The sequence below is a fragment of the Plodia interpunctella genome, chromosome 27 (genome assembly GCF_027563975.2).
Source record: "Plodia interpunctella isolate USDA-ARS_2022_Savannah chromosome 27, ilPloInte3.2, whole genome shotgun sequence".
Lineage (NCBI taxonomy): Eukaryota > Metazoa > Arthropoda > Insecta > Lepidoptera > Pyralidae > Plodia > Plodia interpunctella.
The window spans coordinates 254,194-266,214 of NC_071320.1; the positions used below are offsets into that span (position 1 = coordinate 254,194).

At 35.8% G+C, this 12,021-nt stretch overlaps 1 protein-coding gene across 2 annotated transcripts in view; it reads right to left on the reverse strand.

The window, feature by feature from the left end:
* Positions 1-944: 944 nt before the first annotated feature.
* Positions 945-12,021, reverse strand: part of Gad1 (Glutamic acid decarboxylase 1) — a 41,546-nt gene continuing 30,469 nt past the window's right edge. For both annotated transcript variants that reach the window (XM_053765751.2, XM_053765750.2), the window contains 4 exons: positions 9,161-9,239; positions 4,088-4,237; positions 3,062-3,256; positions 945-2,479 (listed from right to left, as the gene is read on the reverse strand). In XM_053765751.2, the coding sequence (XP_053621726.1) occupies positions 2,297-2,479; positions 3,062-3,256; positions 4,088-4,237; positions 9,161-9,239 (607 nt within the window). In that variant the 3' untranslated portion in view covers positions 945-2,296. The remainder of the gene's footprint in view (positions 2,480-3,061; positions 3,257-4,087; positions 4,238-9,160; positions 9,240-12,021) is intronic.

The window sequence follows — 12,021 nt, forward strand, 5'->3', positions numbered from 1 at the left end:
GTGAGCTTTATATGAATAGCTAGTTATTGCGCGATACACAATAACACTTTTATCTTAAAATTAATTTTTAAAGGGTGTCTATGTGATGTTTGGTTATTTTTTGAAATCAGTGGTAACTAGATAAAAATAATTTATTTTTTCCACATGAAGGAAATTCAGAAACAAAAGAAAAATTTTATATTATGTTGTTTAAATTTAGAACACCCTATTCCAACAGATAAAAAAGTCGATGTTAATGTAAAAAAAATAATGAAGTAAGCCAATATTACTAAAGTATTATTAATTGGCAAAACGGGAGATATGTGTTGTATATAATGATTTATATGTATACTTAATATTCACTAATTAAAACTACTTATAGACTCTATCCAATTTAGGCGTTTGCCGTAAAACTACTTTAAATAAAAAGGAAAAATAAAACTATAATTTTTTAAAATTAAACTATTTCGATTTTCAAATAGTCATTTACCTAGCAGTTATTTGACAAATAAAAATACTTACACGAAAACTTACAAGAAATGTCACTTAACTACCTAATTATTTTTATTAAGTATAATATAATTATTCTATTCGTTTTTCGGTAAGACATTTGTCAGTGTAGTCTTTATTACGACTTAAACATGTTTAATTAACATCGTTATTAAAAGGACACAATTATTAATTTATATCTATTATATAAATGTCTTTAGAATCAAAGCTTTTTACTCAGTGTCTTCTATCCAGCTTGATGACTCCATTTAATATACTTAAATAAAGGCATTCTACAAAAAAATGTGATTTTTTTATTATTAATGTGAGTGCTTGATGGGAAGCTGAGATGAGATCTAGGGTGACACGCGAGCTCAAATAATGCCTATTCACTCTTGCGTTGTAAATGCCTAAATTGTAGGATCCGGTAAACATAACATCGATGCGGGGAGAGAATTACGAACTTTTTTGATATATATATCTACTTTTCTCCTTTTTTTAATAAAAAGAGGATTTTTTAACAGTTAATAATATAAATCGTTGAACTAAGTATTTATTTATGTACGTATATTGGAATATACTTATGTTTGACATAGATTAATAACATTTATATAATTTAGTTAAATTTATGTTTTCTTAGAAGTAGCTAAAGCCCTACACGTTTACAGAAAATATATTTTCATTGTCATTAATATAGAATAACAACAACGCAGATATAATATATTATTTTGTATACATTATATAAATAAATAATTATATATTCCAAGACGGTTTCTTGATTTTCTTATAGAAAATCGATCAAATATCTTTATTTAAGCGACCGAAACTAAAAATAATATATATTTTGTTTTACAAACGGGAAGACAAGTATAACTGGACCATCAAATACATTTATTAATCGTTGTTTAATTATACATAGATTATACAACAATCGAGTCAGTCGATTAATGGGAAGTCGATTTAATTTAGCAACACTAATGACAGATGAATATCGATTATAACAACACTGATTAACTCGATTATCGACGGGAACAGTTAAATTGATTAAAAAATATTTCCATGTTCCTTTAACTAGACACGAAATATTAATCTACTATTACATTGAATATCATTCGCTCGGACAGTTAAGATACATCTTTATGTCAAGACAAAAATTCTGAACATACTCATAATTCAATTCCATACATACATTTTTCTAGACATGTTTACGTGAAACAGAGATTTTATAGACTAAGAAAAACTACCTTTTTTTCCGATACGAAATGCGGTGCAAGGGCGGGTGACTTTAAAAAATCGAATACTTTTAATGGCTAAAGACTAATGTTTACGTAAGTATTTATACTATAGTCGAGTTTGAGTATTCTTGCATTAAAACATTAACGAAAAGTGTATGCATTAATGATGATATGATCGAGACACCATATTGCTAAAAACAAAACATAAGTAATAAACTAAAATATCTTTTCCTACAAGAAAATGAAATGCGCTAACTTTGTAAGCACAAATAAGGAAATATTCTGAAATAATCTGTCTGTCTCTCATGTATTACATATGAAATATTATTATGCCTCTATAATAACATTATTAAAAAAAAAAAAACAAAGTTTCAAATCCGTGCAACGGACGTAACGTAACGGACTTTTTATAAATAACGCGCCTGCTTTAGGTAAATACCAAAAAAAAAAAAAAAATTGGCAAGTCAAATGGAACGTGTTTGATTAAAACGAACACTAGTAATTTTTTAAACAGTAGTGCCTGATTTAAATTAAAAAAAGAACAAAAATTTTAAAAAGAAGAACGTCCTCGCACCGCGCCCGAATCAATCAATTTAATCCACAACGATATCTTGGCCCAGACGGTCCATCTCCGAGAGCAGAAAGTCTACATCCTTCTCGGTGACGGCAGCGGATGATATGATGTTTCGGAAGAAGTTGGGGCGACGGTCGTCAGGCTGGTAGCCCACCATTATGGTGCCAGCTTGCATCATGTTGCCCTTCAACTTGGCACACACCTGGGAGGTATTTTAGACCATTAGAAAAGCATGAATTTATAATTAATTTAGGGTTAGTATGTCGATTGAAGAGAGATTTTCGTATATTTTCAAGGTTTGAGCTTGGTTTGTTTGACGTCGCCGATATTACCCGCGATTTTTAATTATTTAAAAAATACCTACTTACGTTTTAATTCACAGTAGAGCCATCTATTTTATAAAGCGCCATTGACTATCAGACTTTTTGACCAATGTCTCAGGGAATCGCGTACCCTATGTGTTAATCCAAGGTATCAACTACGTCAGTACCAAATTTTGTAAAAATAAGGCTCAGCCATTTGGAGAAGTAACAAATATACTCACAAACTTTCACCTTTATAATATTACTAGCTGTTGCCTGCGGCTTCGCCCGCGTAAATTTTCTACAGGAACAGTTATTTTCCGGGATGAGAAGTACCTTCTCCTTGCTATAAATTTCATGTATGCAAAATTTCAAGAAGATTGGTTGAGTAGTAGGGCGTGAAGAGGTAACAAACAAATAAAAAAACTTACTTTCGCTTTTATAATATTAGTTAGGAAGTTACGATTAGGATTGGGACCTACCTTCCCCAGTCGGATCTCCTTGTTCCTATCATGTGGCAGCGAGCGCAGCTGTTTGGGCAGGTACCAGAAGGACACGTTGACCAGCTCCGGTTCCAGGATCAAGTGGAACTTGTCCGGCTGCTCCTTGATGCGGCGCACCATGTACTCTGACAGCTCCATGAGCCGGTCCATCAAGCGTTCGAAGCCGGAAGTACCCTGGTAGAAGGCATATGACATGAAAATTGCTTTATTTCTTTATTAACAATCTTAATATATATATATATATTAACATTATACCACAACTAAAAAAAGTTGAGAAACTATTCCATATGAATTAGGTTAGATTCCAGTTTTTCCGAGGGTATTAAAATATGTAATTATAAATCGCTACTAAAATAAAATTCCGGACCATTTTCGTTGTATAATTTAATACTTGTATGTATGTTGTATAATTTAGTACTTGTGTACTTGTATCTTTTCTTTCCTGTCGTTCAACTTACAGTTCGTCATCGTTATCACGTCTGACATTCATCCTATCAGTCTGGTTTGTCGTGACTAATACGCCGCTTCCCGGCCCTGGCAGAAGGGGCAAACCCAATAAGTGCTTGGCTTTGATGTCGTCAGACCATTGTCACGCATGTCACGATATGCGTGACAATGGTCTGACAACTAGGTACCGACGATCGTGTTAAGTGGAAATGCGTAAAAGTAAGAAAACGACCGCCACAAATGGAAGATATTCCCTCCGCTAGGTGCAGCGCCGGGGAACCGCACGCGACAGACGGTGTCGTGTCGCAGGCTGTATATATGCTTCCAATCGAAAACGCACTGTCTGCGCGGTCTAGGCTTGTAGCGTTTGTTTTGAGTCGACCGTAGCGCCATCTGTCTGTGGAGGCGTGGATCATCTGTGTGGCTTGTATATATTCTTTGCGTTTGCTCGGCTTTCGTATCTAAGGCGTTGTGCATGTGGCGTGGTAGATGTCTGAAGAAACCGGGAAAACGCTCAGATGAGAGAGAGTGAGACATGGTCAGTCCTCTCAGCCTTACCTTGCCCCTCCACTGCAGCCACAGCTTGAAGATATCATTGTGCCGGCCACACTGGATGACCTTGTCGCCGGTGTCGTAGCGCGGGTCGTAGATCTTGTCCGTCATGAAGAGGTACTCGGCCGACATCGCGTTGCAGGACAGGAGGATGCCCTGTGGAAAAAAAAATTACACAGATAGGAGCTAGCCCCAAAGTAAGTTCGAGACTTGTGTTATGGGATACTAAATCAACGATATCATATTTTATAACAAATACATATATATACATAAACATTCAAGACCAGGGCCAATCAGAAAAAGATCATTTTGCATCTTGACCCGACCGGGGATCGAACCCGGGACCTCTCAGTTCAGAGGCAAGTCCATTACCACTGCGCCACCGAGGCCGTCAGGAAGGAGAGTGAAAAATGACAATGAAAACAATAGTTGTCCGATTGGTAGGACAGAGGGAGTAGGACCACGCGGCCAGAGCGGCTTATTTCCACCATATAACAAATTCGTAGACTTCATGCACTCCTTTGTCAAATCACGCATATCGAAGTATGTGATTGACCTTTACAAGCAATTTTTAACGTCACATGTCAAATTGTATAGTACTACCGCAACTTCGTATGAGAGTAAAAATACGTTTCCCGTGGGAATTTCAGAAAATCCCTTCTTAGTGCTTCCCTACACTGTCCAAGGAATCTACACACCAAATTTCAGCTTTCTACGGCCAGTAGTTTCGGCTGTACGTTGTCTGTCAGTCAGTCACTCAGTAACGCAAGAGTTTTATATATATATACTGACGACACGCCATGTATTGTCATGGCCGTCTGTGATTTCAATGTGCGTAGTGTCACTTTGCTATTCTATTATACCAATCACAGTGCGCGATTGTGACGCAACGGCAACATACCGCAATATGATTGGTTCGCTGCGTCTCACTGCGTATCGATTCGATAGTGAGAAGTGAAATGTAAACCCGCACTTCGCCCTCAGTTCCCGTAAGCGTTTCCAGGAATTCAAAACCCGTAAAAAATATATTAAACTTAAACATAACAATTTTCGAATAAGAATATATATGTTTCAAAAATAAAACTAATCTACTTACTTACTAATTTGTCAAAACATAAAAGACTGCAAATTTATTACTTAACTTAAAAATATCTTACATACTTTATTATGATATCAGTTAAGTACCTAACCAATTATGTAGGTAAATATCTTTTACAATCATAAAAGATTTTGACAATTCGTTTTTTTTGAAAAACAGTAGTTCAGTACTTACAAATTAAACAAACAGTTTAATTTGTAAGTACTGCACGTATCCATATATAGAACATAGTATGTGTTATAAGTGTAACATAACGCTAATATTGCATGCCTGTAAGGGTAAACTGTTGATACTATTTTATGCCACACTTTGTATTACACATTTACTGCAATAAAGATATTTGAGTTTGAGTTTGACAATTTAACGTAAAACACTTAAATCCACAAATAGTTACGCCATTTTTTAGTCGATTAATCGATTTAAATTACATTAACCCACCCAGCGCAAACTCCACAGACAAACAAGTGCGGTGGACAGATAACAATTTTGCATAATCTGTGTCAACACCAACCCCAAGGGTGGATTGAAGCGTATTGTATGCTATGTAAATCTATGGTGTGAATATTTTAATATGTACTCGTAAATTACATAAAAATAGTAAGGAGATTTGTATAGAAATAAGCTGTACCTTTATATTTAGTTTTCTTTTTATAAGTTTTGTATTTACACTGATATGTTGTGCACATAAGTAAATAAATAGATAATAATTCTTATCCACGTGGTTTTATTCGCAGCTATGATGTGCCGAAGCCCGAGATCAGTATAAACATGACAATTTCTTTACAAAAATTACATTTTTGACACAAGCAATTTTTTATCTTCGTCTGAGAGATTGTTGCAATCAACGCGTGACTGTAAACCGTTGAGGCATTCCCTCGGGAGTTGATACTTGAAGCACTTGACGCACTATCAGGTATGCATGTCATAACAAAGAGTTGTCAAATCATCTCATTTGACACATAGATTTCTTGCTGACCCTGGGTTTCGTGGCTTCACAGCCACTAAGTAACATACGAAGATGAGAAAGAGAGAGAATAAGTTCTGTTCTTCTATTAGCATTTTGCATTTCTAACACATTGCTATTCAGCAAACATCCCTTGACGAGGGACCCCCAAAATATTTACAAGAATTCCTGTAACCCGCATACCTCGCACAAAAGACACGTCAAACAAAAATATATCTAAACGTGCTAATAATAAAATTCATTTTCCAATATGAAAAAAGCTTCAAGCCATTTTCACGGTTACTGTTCGGTAATAAGATAGGCATTTGCTTGGGGATGGATCGATGACGTCTCGTGAACGTCAGTACAGTATGGTGGATAATAAATTTCTGAACTCCGCCCTTGTCGGGAAAATCGTAGGGATGGAAAAAGATTATTGACGACCTCGGTGGCGCAGTGGTAATGTGCTTGCCTCTGAACCGAGAGGTCCCGGGTTCGATCCCCGGTCGGGTCATGATGGAAAATGATCTTTTTCTGATTGGCCCGGTTATTGGATGTTTATCTATATAAGTATTTGATATAAAATATAGTATCGTTGAGTTAGTATCCCATAACAACTGCGTTCCATCACAAAACTGACAGATATAGGAGAAACGGCGGCTAGGTTAAAGTGGAACTCACGGCGGGTCACGTTTGCCGTATGCAGCCTGAAAGATGGGCCCACATTCTTATAACCTGGATTCCAAATGACGGGTATAGAAAGCGAGGTAGGCCTAGGACTGATGAGGTTAGAGCATTCGACAGATATTGGATGGAGAAGGCAAAAGCCTCCCCTCTCTCTTTCCACGTGCTCCTTGCACGTGGAAAGAGAGAGGGGAGGCTTTTGCCCAGCAGTGGGACATGTTATAGCTGTTAAAAGATGTAAGAGAATCACACATCACAATCATAGTTATCTTAGATAGAACGACAATATGTATCTGCCAAATGTCAGTTTTCTAGTACTAATAGTCTCTGAGCTAAGACGGTGACGAATGGACAGACATGAGGGTATAAGGGTTCTTTGTTTCCTTTGAAAACCTAAAAATTAACCACATACAACAGCCCACGATTAGTATTAACTTATAATTGTGTATAAGTTAAAACTAATAGTGTGTCAAGGTCAGAGAATTGTAAAAAATATGTAATGTATGAAAAATGTAGCTGGACGAATATTTTAAGTTGGTTACAAGTCCATTAAAAAATATATTAAATTGTAAAAACAAACTTAACCATCATAAAAAACAAAAGTTTTGTAACAACTTTTATTGAGAAAGCATTACCAAAACGTAATATTTAATGTAGCTGTCGAACAAACATAGCTTTTGTTGCGAACATATTACCACGTTGTGACGTCACTTCCACATGTCATTTAGTACGGAGCGTTTGGACGAGTCCAAAAATGTGTGATTTTATTCTTGTCATATCTTCGAAATCATTGATCTCACCACAGAATTTTTTTCACTGAAGTTTCTATTAATATAAGGGCCTTCGAACAATCATCAAAATATAAAATTGTCAGGTCTATTTTGGGATGTTAATATTAATTTAGTTAACAATATATGTATGTACATCATACATTGTTAGCTAAATAAAAGCTTTGTAAAAATCGACTAGAGTTTATCGCATCGCCCCATCCCTAATCCTTTGTATATTTAATTAAATTCCTTTCTCGACACTTCCAAACATATGTTGCCAATTACCCTCTTCACTACACGACATCGCAAAACCTACCTTAACACCACCACTTAACGTGCAAAATCCATTAGCTTTAAAACCTCTTGACAGTTATATTGAGTTTTATTACAAGGCATTAAGGTTGACTTTCAACTGGTAATTCGAAAGTACTGCGATTGACGAGCAAGCCGTGCGTTTAATCGCAGATTAAAATTATGACGACAATTTGCAGCACGACTTGTTTTTATTGCTTATGCCTTTTGTCATCTATCAGAATTCGTGTTTTTAATTAGATTTCTTATTTTTGTACAGTTTGTAGGCAAATCCGAATCATTACATATATATCTCCCTAAACATCGCTTGTTTCTCGTTGTTGAAAATCCCAACACTAAATTATATTTTTAATTTTTAACAATAGCAACATTTACGCTCACATTTAAAAATGTTTTCTCTTCCTCTTTGTCTTTCGTGCCAATAAAAAGTGCTCCGAAGTAATCTCGACATATTTATTTAACCGGCTCCGAAAAATTACAATAAATTACAGTCCATTGCCACCTACACCACGAGCCATCATTTATACACACGTTATATTCGGGGTTACCGTAAAAAAAAAAATTTAATTTGTTGTCTATCAAATGCCAAGCCGTAGTCGTCTCGTACGACATCCACGGTAGAATATGAAGTAGTTCTATTCTAAAGCAGTAACCACAATGCAATATCGTATATTTTTCTGGAAATGGAAACATGGATTGTGTCACGTACAGTCAACAGCACGTCAACCTACCCAAATTCATTGCAAGCTCGCCACAATTACCGCGCCATAAAGGCTGATGCAAGGTAACAGATCTGTTGACTGTACATATATAAAAGAACAAATATAAAGCTTTTAAATATTTTTGTTTGAAATTTCTCTTGTTAACTTTATCATGAATAGAATATAAATCATTTATTCCAAAGAATATGGTGATATAAATAGGTGACAACAATCAAAAGCACAACATATTCTGCCACAGTTGGCGTATGAATGTCAAGTATTAAAATTACATTACATTATACATATTGAAACTTTTAAATGTTATATATATTTGGTCAACTATTTAATAATCATAAACGTAAGTACCGTGTAAATATTTCAATTATAAATGACTCTGGAACAATTCCTTTATTTCATAAAAACATTTATTCAAGAGCCAGTCAAATGATTTACTTTTGAATTTAATAAATTTTTGTGTCTTTCTTATGTCTACTGGAAGCGCATTATACAATTTAATCGCCATGCAGAAAACATTGTCGCTGTACAGTTTTAATCACGTCATGAGCTCACCTCATACTTAAAGTGGACCGTTGAGCATTGCAGCAGTGTCCCCATCAGCTTGTGAGGGTTCCAGGTCACGGAGTCAGCTCTGAAACGAAGATATACTGCCATTTTATTGATTACTAGCTATTCATTCAGAAGCTTGTGGCCCGCCCCGGCATCGCTCGGGTAAAACCTGAATACCACAAAAGTAGCCACTCCTGAAGGTTTCGTCTATCTCTGTGCCAAATTACATAAAAATTGGCCTAATAGTTTTTGAGTTAATTCTCTTCTTTTCCCTTTATGATATTAGTAATGTATTAGACCTTCACAGGCATTTTTCCACGCAAACTTTATTCTACATAGTAATTTCTTTAAAAGCTAAAAAATTATTGACATTTTAGAACGACCAATGCTGAGAAGAAATGCCGAAAGAAACTCAATTCAACGGCGTAAATTTAGGTGTGTATTTACGCCTTTTGAAGTTCAATACTCAATATTTTTATTGCATACCATAAAGTTGACATGTTGTTATAAATTATATAAAAAAAGCACATATTTATGGACTCTGGCGGGCACAGCAACGTGGATAGATGAGAGGAGGTCGCACTCAAAATAAATGTCTATAAGTAAATTGTAAATTACGGACTCAATTCAATTTAAATTCATAGATCAATCAGTTAAAAAAATTACTATTTATATCTCCTTTTGGGATTCACGGCACATAGTCCGGTCCTTTGAGAGGCTTGCGTGGGGATATGGATCCAACACGTAGAGGCCCTTTGGAGAATTTTGATGTTGTGTAGGTCTCCCGCTAAGACCCGCTCCCGGATATACCAATGAAATGATATGCCCATGAGCAGGTCTCGGCGGGAGTGTGACTATTTTATATTATTATTATTATTTAAAATATCTGTTTAATGTATATACTTACATAGTCAACCTAATTATAATTTGTCAATAACAATTTGATTTTCATATCTGCTTGATATAAATATAATTTGTTAATAATTGTGTAATTTTCATATTTATTCATATTTATTTCCATTATAATTGAAATTTATATTCGAGACATTCGTCAACACTATAATAAGCTTTGTTTAATAACAATTTTTTCTCCAATGCAAGCCTTTAAGTATAATATATAATAACACCTATTTCTCTCGCAGAATAAAAGAAAAAGCACAGAAAAACATATCGTTTATTAAGAGAGTGCTGTAATCCGAGCCCATTAGACACATCAATCAAGGCTCAGCTGTTCCTAAATACTCATACAGCGGCGGGGGATACACTCCACACACAGAGTAGCTGTGGAGACCAAGCTTTAAGTGTTTTAATTGTTTCAAAAACTTGAGCGCGACTGGGTTATCTCCACATGTTGATACATGTAAATATAATGTTACTTTACTAGATTACTATTGGTTCAGATAAAACATAATCACTACATTATATGAAACAAATTTCGGTAGTTTTTGACCTTATCGCATTTGGATGATATCATGATTAATTAATACAATTATTCATGTAAACAAAATTCAGTCAACACGCAATCATTCTCGTGAAGGGTTTGTATTGGGACGAGCTAGCTCGCACTCTGCAGTGCAAGGATGCCCTTCTTTTTGTAATAAGGGCATAGAAGGGTGGTTCTCAGTGCATTTCGACCGCTGCGGCCGAGCTGTCATTATGATCCGTCAATTTTCTTGTGGAAAGGATCATTTCCAAAAATCAATCCCAATCCTAACTAATATTGTAAATGCGAAAGTAAGTTTGTTTGTCATGATATTTGGTACTTTTTATCCCGAAATCTCCACGGGAGCGATGCCCCGAGGCTCAGCTTTCATAAAATTGGCATTTACCCCACTATCAACCTCCTCTGTGTATAAAGCTTGCCCGGGGATGGAGTCCGGATAAATGCGGGGGCGGTGGACCATGTGACAGCCCACTAGGGCTGGCAGCACCGCAGCTTTGAAGAAATTAAATTGTGTATATATGTTCGACTGACAATTGATTTATTAAACTTTATTGTTCCAAAGAAAAATATACTTATACAGGGTTACTGGTATCGAACGCAAAACCTCCTAAAGACTACTTGGGTACATCAAAACAAGCAACTTTTATTCCACGACTTTTGGTACGTAGTTTTTTTTTTAATCATATAAAAAAATACTGACATACGAAATCCCATGTCTGTAGCCGTTCCTGGGTGCACCATCAGGTCGTGCTTATCATAATAGTGAATTGTCATCCAAACTAAACGTGTGTACAAAATTTCAGCTCAATCGGTTGAAGATATCTGCTTCGAAATTGTGTTGCAAGATTCCACCCGAGACATGGGGACATAGTTACATTGCAAGTTAAAGAAAAGCTTGAAGCAAGTTTATTTGTTAGACAAATTAAAAAACATCCGACTTTCAATACCTATTCATTTCGCTACAACTTTTGAGCGGCTAAACCGATTTTGATTAAACATATCTAAGAACCACCGCATAAAAATTAGCTATCAAATAAAAAAAAAACACATCCAAATCGGTTCACCCGTTGATGAGCTACGGTGCCAGGTGCACAGACAGACAGACGGACACACTTTAGCGGTCAAACTTATAACATTCCTCTTTTTGTGCCGGGAGTTAAAAATTATGTTACGTTACGCCGTAGCACGCCTCATAGCAGCAGAGAGTTCACACGTCAATCGTAGCTCGTGTATAACTAGCGACTCGCCCCGGCTTCACTCGGGTAGATAGATAGATAGATAAAATCTTTATATGTAGCCACAACACAAAATACACAACACATACAGGTTCTTCATTTAAATAACACACACAATACAAATAAGAGTGCGTTCCAGCAATACAAAAAGGACACAACTCAGCGGTACTATTACCCGGGGGAGC